The sequence below is a fragment of the Daphnia pulicaria genome, chromosome 11 (genome assembly GCF_021234035.1).
Source record: "Daphnia pulicaria isolate SC F1-1A chromosome 11, SC_F0-13Bv2, whole genome shotgun sequence".
In the NCBI taxonomy this organism is placed as follows: domain Eukaryota; kingdom Metazoa; phylum Arthropoda; class Branchiopoda; order Diplostraca; family Daphniidae; genus Daphnia; species Daphnia pulicaria.
In genome coordinates this window covers 474298-480888 of record NC_060923.1, presented here as the reverse complement: position 1 = coordinate 480888, position 6591 = coordinate 474298, and the positions used below count along the sequence as shown (strand labels likewise).

General features: G+C 38.7%; 1 protein-coding gene and 1 long non-coding RNA gene across 2 annotated transcripts; one reads left to right on the top strand and one right to left on the bottom strand.

Moving 5' to 3' along the window:
- The first annotated feature begins 196 nt into the window (after positions 1-196).
- On the top strand, positions 197-706 carry LOC124315964. Its single transcript, XR_006911737.1, has 2 exons — positions 197-387; positions 452-706. It is a non-coding gene; the product is annotated as an uncharacterized LOC124315964 (long non-coding RNA).
- Positions 707-3418: 2712 nt separating this feature from the next.
- Positions 3419-4943, bottom strand: LOC124315927 (aminopeptidase N-like). Its single transcript, XM_046781677.1, has 6 exons — positions 4806-4943; positions 4535-4725; positions 4305-4472; positions 4069-4212; positions 3916-4009; positions 3419-3809 (listed from the first exon to the last, which is right to left on the bottom strand). Exons 2-6 carry the CDS (start codon positions 4552-4554, stop codon positions 3510-3512), a joined length of 726 nt encoding a protein of 241 aa, XP_046637633.1. The 5' UTR covers positions 4555-4725; positions 4806-4943; the 3' UTR covers positions 3419-3509.
- Positions 4944-6591: the final 1648 nt, after the last annotated feature.

Below are 6591 nucleotides of genomic sequence, written 5' to 3'. Positions count from 1 at the left end.
TAAGAAGATGTGCTGAACAGCTGAAGTGTTTTCTTAATCATAGAGATTCTATAGACTTGTCACTGTTGATCTCGGATCTGGAACGAGTTTTTCTTTATTAAAGATTCTAACACAATCTTTATTTTTAAATGAGTCGTCAAGCCCAGCCGGTTATAATGCTGGAACAGAGAATATTTTATATTCACAGTTCACACTTCACACAGTCAAACTTTTGGCGCTTTGGCTAATTGGCTCTTAGCAGGGATGCCAGATGCGGACGTTTTTAATTGTAAAACTAATAATGGCAATGTTGCGCCTTACTTTCAAGATGGCTGCTGACAGTCTGACAGCCTCGACGATCGAAGTCAACTCAACTGATTTTCCCTGACATTATTCGTCATAAAAATGGTAACTTCTGCTTGGATTCATTTAAGACTATTGAATGCAAATTTTTTGTGTGGTGCATTTACAGATAAAATAGCCTACAATTTAAACTTGCCAATTCCATCTGATCATGTGTCCTGAAACGGCTGTTTCTCAAAATGTCGTCTCTTGCTGCACGTACCAGCTGTGCGTTTCGTCACATGTAGAAACACTTCACAACAGTAACAGTGATCATGTTGGTGTAACCCTAAGGTTACATGTTTGGTTTTAGATCACTTTGTTGTTTTTAGATTTTCTTGTGATCTATCTTCAAAATATTCTGAAAAAGCGAATTAGTTCAATTTATTGGCTACTCACAATTTTTTTAACACATCTCCTAAATAATCAAGCTTAAAGAATCACAATTTGCACCAGTAGACTAGATGCAAATTTTTACATGAGATTGTTGAATTAGAAATTTTGTAACCGTCTGACGAAATTTCCGTGAAAACAAACTATCACTTTTTGTCAAATTGGGTGGCGGATTACTTGCTAAAACTCGCACATGCAGTGTCGGCGTAGATCCAGGGAGATTACCTGGAAATGGAAGAAGAGAGAAGAGTGCGAGGCAAGTTTTACTGGGGAGCGATTAGTCATAATAGGCTTCCGGGTTAGACTCATGACCCTCTAAAAGTTTTCGTCGGATCATGCGCCTTCCAAGTCCCCGTTCAACCAGAGCCCTCCCCTCCTCCTGGTTTCACAGCGGGTGAGTGACCACCGGCGGGCGTTGGTTAGTGGTTAGTTAGGGAAACGGGGCCGCAGAAAAGAAGGGAGCCCAGAAATGCACTTGTAATTTAATCTAACTACACAATTTATCAGTCTTGGATTACAGCATTCTCTCGTCGGTTTTCAGTTTCACCAATGGAGTCCATGATCAGTAGCGAAGGATTACCCTGTAAGTAGAATGAACATTTAATTGGATGACAATAATTTTCAATAAGATGGTAGCGACAAAAACCAATACCTCAAACCAAGAGGGACTGTGCAAGGAGCTAAATGGGGAGATTCAAGGGTAGCAGCCATTGGATTAGCACACAAGGGAGTAAGGGACCTCGTTGACTTTCTTGAAAGAACATTACTTTTCATATTTAGGAACCTGTAAATGAAAAAAAAAAAAAAAAAAACATTTTTAAAATAAGTAAAAGAATAATTAAACAGTTTTAAGTATACAACTCACGCAATATTTTTCTCGCCAAAATCATCATCTCGTCCAAGGAAACGCCATCACACATCGCGAACAGCCAAAAATCTAAGGGTAAAACTCCGTGCTGTGTTGAGAGCAGGGTAGTAGAAGCCGGTTGGGTAGTCGAATGATGCTGGCCGCCTAAATGATGTTCATGTAGGCCGCATCTTCTCGGTCATTACCTAAATGGCTAAATCAAGAAACAAAATGTAAACAAAATTTAAACTCAGTGACATGACAATGAAGTTACACAGGTAACACCAATCAGCTTTCCTAAGCAATCCAGAAGATGGAATGAGTCAAGTTCGATGACAAAGCGAATGATCCGCGTTGAACGTGTGGTCATTGCCTTATTTTGGAGGGATAACCAGATACCCCACATTTGGTCTTATAGGCAACATCTAAATAAGAAACCAAACAATCGTTAAAATTGCTATTAGTATGACAACTTCTCTAAATTCAATGTAAACACAACTTACAATGATGGTAGTATGATCACAATATTTAACCTCTTTTTTTGTTGTTGAAAAATAGGGAGATTCATGGGTAGCAGCCAACAAGCAATCATCATCATAGCAAACAAGGAATCTTGTTGACTGTAAGTCCTTTTCTTGGAAGGACATAACTTCTCGTATGGTCAGTCATGCCAATTTAGAAACCTGTAAATTAAAAAAAAATTCATATTAGACTGCAATTAATAAAGTTCAGTAACATGACAAGTGAACTTTTATACACATGAAACCACAAATCAGTTATCCAAGATTCTCTATAAGATGGAATGAGAGATTGTTCCATGCTGGGGTCGGTGATCTAGCAAGTTCAATAGAAACAGCCAATAATTAAGATTAATCCTAATAAAACATGAGAAGAATATATGTTTTAGCATGAAATAAAGCTAGTGTTGGTTTTTACCTGTATCATTTCGATCACATTCAGTAGAATACACTGAGTTTGAACAAAATAGTTGACGGTAGGTTGCACGACTTTCACGTTTACTCTGACTGTGAGTTGATGAAAAACATTAAGGTTATCCAACATATACACGGAATACAACACATCACCGACAAGTTATTACAGACGAAATCACTCGAGTTTACCTACGAAACATTGGTAATTTTCGAAGCTAGCTTAACGTTGATTGAATGATTGTTGACTCATCAGATGAAGTGATTTTACAACTTCTCACGTGGGGAAGGGAATTTTGCATGCAGTTCTATATTTGACCGCTAGATAGCGTGGCGAAACTTTTTTTTTTAATTTAAACATTTTGTTTGGGACTCTTTCGGCGTGCCATAAATTATGAAGAAATTCACAAAGGAAGACGTACCGAATGATCAACCACCATCAAGGCATCAACCTAAACAAACAGGAAGTCACGCGTGATGCGTGAAGAAGCAGACGACAGAATAAACTGGATTCCATAAGTAGTACCAAATTTCTTTACCAGGTGCCTCTGATAAAGAAAACAAATTGTGCGGTTTTTTTTCAAAAACGGTGAGTAGCTTAGTTTCAGCTTTTTGCATTTCACATCTGAGTTTCGAAAAAAATAGTGTGGCATTGGTATCGTGATGAATGACGCAGATAAAGCAAATTATGGCTAACGTTGAAGGCCCTTCGGCTTAGTTACGTTGTCAGAGTTAAGAGAAAGCTTACGTAAGCTTTCGCAATTAGCGACCTTACTAACATTCAATTGATGCAAGTTGCGAAAATGTGTGGAAAAGTGAAAAAAAAAAAAAAAAATAAACAGGTGACTTTGGTCGGAGTATATCACGAGATTCCGGCTTACCAATTTTAGACTGTACCACTAGACTATCGATCAGGTAATGTGGAATACAAGCGCGGGAATACAGTTTAATTAATCATTCATTTGTACAATTTATTGTTTCGCAAATTTGCATCTCCCTCTTTTATAGTCTCCTAAGTTTCATGGAAACAAACAAAAACGCGTCAAACTCCAGAATCCAGCCAATACGGCCATTATCAAAGCGGAAAAGTTGTCAAGGTAAACACTGGAAGCTGTCGAAGGAGTGGTGGCAACTGTCGAAGGAGTCGTGGCAACTGTTGGTTGTGTGGTCGCAGCAGATTGTTGGCTCTTGAGCCAATTGACGATGGTATCGTAATGTTGTTGAACCCACAGGACGTTGGCCTCAGCCACTTCCATTCCTTGGCTGACTGATTTGGAAGAACCCAATTCAGCCGGATGATCGCTCCGCAACTTCTTCAACTACACGATGGGGACGATAACAAACATGAAAACGTGATTGATATAAATATCTTAATAAACAAATAAGAGCATCAACTAAATTTTGATTCAAATGAAAAGGCTATACCTGATTCAGCTTCGCTTGAGTGTTGACTCGATTGCAAAGAGAGCGAAACAGTCTCGCCATGGTCCCTCCGCCGAAGCCTTGAAAGCCGCCGAAACTGTGGACAATAATTGTTATTTAACAGAGTCGCACTTTCGTAAATGTCGATGTGCTTACTAAGCGGAGGTTTCATTCCAACGATTGGTCAAGAAATCCATCGCCACTTGATGTCCCACTGGATTGGCAGCAATGTTGCTGAAAAGGGTACTGGCGTCTTGAAGTCTTATATCCGAGTTGTTAGTAATCATCATAACAAGCATTCTGTGTCATCCAACGCATCCAGTGGAAGGAAAGTTTTAATTTGAATAAATTCAAGTGAAATAGTCATTGGAAAATTATTGTTGATTATTTACTCGTTGAGAATGGTGACATTCACGGTGCAAGTGATGGCTCGGAGCAATTCAGTTTTCTCGTTGGGCAAAGTCGAATTCACGTATTTATCGAAGCCAAATTTCCATTCGGGTCGACTTCCGTCAGCAATGGCCGTGCAGGAAATCAATCGGCGTAAATTCGGCGACAGTCTGCGGTAAAGATTCAACACATGAATTGTCCGCCAAATTTAGCTTTTTAGAAATGAATATACTCATTGGCGTCGTTGGCCATCTACGCATGGTAATCTCTATCGGCGTTCTGGACACAGTCGGATATGTTTAATTTGCTGCAAGCCCAATAGACGGCTTGAGACCGTGTGAAAACTGTCAAGTGAATGTCGCTGGCACTCTCGGTATATTTTACGTGATTGTATAGAGGCGTCACCAAACCGGTCATGTAATCCTGGATAAATGGAAATCGGTAAAAGATTAATCAGCTGTAAAGGCAGGTATTTTAAAATTCCAAATAATTATGAAGCATACCTTCCAGTCTTTTTCATCGCGTAAACCATAAAACATGACGTCAATATAATCGAGAGCCACAGAAGCAGCTGTCCACGGTGCGTAGTCGTGTTCGTTGGTGAGATAGCGGGTTAGTTCCATGACGGATACGTAGGACGTCAGATTCGCCCGAGCCATGTTCAAATAATCGTCCAAAATTTGAACTCGATTCTTTTTCGAAATGACATGTGGCTCTTCATCAGTTGCTCTCGGATCATATTTAAGTTTCGTTCATCGTAAATCACCCGGTAATAGCCTGTGAATTCAATTGAGATATTTTCACCAATTACATTTGATTTATAGACGGGTATTAAAAGTACCTTCTTGACCAACGTTAAAGATAATCCAATTTGATGATGAGCCAGGGAGTCTTGAAATCTGAATCGAGTCATTACGAATTACGAGGAACAGATATCTGTCATGGGAGGGACATAACACATTTGCAAGGAGTATTGTTGAACTATGCAGTATCTCAAATCATGTGAAAAACTTTACTGAGATACTCAGTTGTCAAGATTTCCTATTTGTTAAAAAAAAAAAAACTTATGCTACTTAATATGGTTTCAATTAGAGATAACCCAAATATTTTGTGGCAACATTCCCTGATACAGTGATACTTATTGTTTAAACAAAATTTTACACACAACTAGATGACCCATTTAAGATTTAAACCCGATCTATCTTGTGTACAACAAATAATTTCACTTTTCACAACCCTAAACTAGATACATACAATTGAAACAAAGAGCTGTTGACTTGATGAAAACCTGAATTATTAAAACTAAACAACAATGGGAGCAATGCTTTGTTTCTGACAACTTCTTTAGTTTTGCTATCATCTCAACACTTAAACTTCAAAATAAACTGCATAAGATTGTCACCTTGGTGGTCTGTGTACATGTTATTGACATTCACATCTCACTAATGAGAATTCCACGCAGCCTGCATAATTGCATACAAGTCCTAGATTGGAAGCTTGAAGTGAAGTTCCATATTTTCAAAGGTGTCTGCAATCAAACATTACAAACATCATTATCAAAATTTGATTTAGTTTAATAAATGAATTTTACCATTCAGAACATTTCACATGTAAAATGTTACTCATCTTCTGGACGTGGGGAACAGCATGGTTTTCAAATCCTTAAGCTTCAAGATCCGTCTACAATAAAAAAAAAAGGGCACTTAACACTCTCGAGGTTACTCTGCGTCAAAACCAAAATTAATCACGCTCACCATCGCCATCCCAGCTCACCATCGCCATCCCATCACAGGTAGAAATACATCATCCAAGCAATGCAGCTAACATCAAAACCCCCCAACAAACGACAGTAGCGTCCCTTTCTCTCTGAACCATGGCCATCTATAGTTCACGGCCCATCATCGTACGCTTCTGTGTGGGACAAATTTTGGGTTCCCTGCCCCTTTCCTGTTGCCATAGTACATAGCCAGAGGGTCGTAAGTATCGGTTTTTGTTCCACATTTCCGCAGATTCTTTCCACCCTTTGGATGCCTGTGTGTCTGACTTGTATTGCGATATGGTCAGAATTGTTCGAAAATAAGCGATTGTTAATCTAGTGGTTAGAGCGGTGGACTCCCACAAGAGAAGCAATAGGTTCAAATCTGAGTAAATCATCTTCAATTTTTCATAATTTTTCCTTGTTTTTCTATATTTTTAAAGGGAATTAGATGGAATGCCTAGATTCTGTAAAAAATGCGAGTTTTTTCACATTTTTTTAACAAAATCTAAATTTGTTTTCTTTGGCAAGAA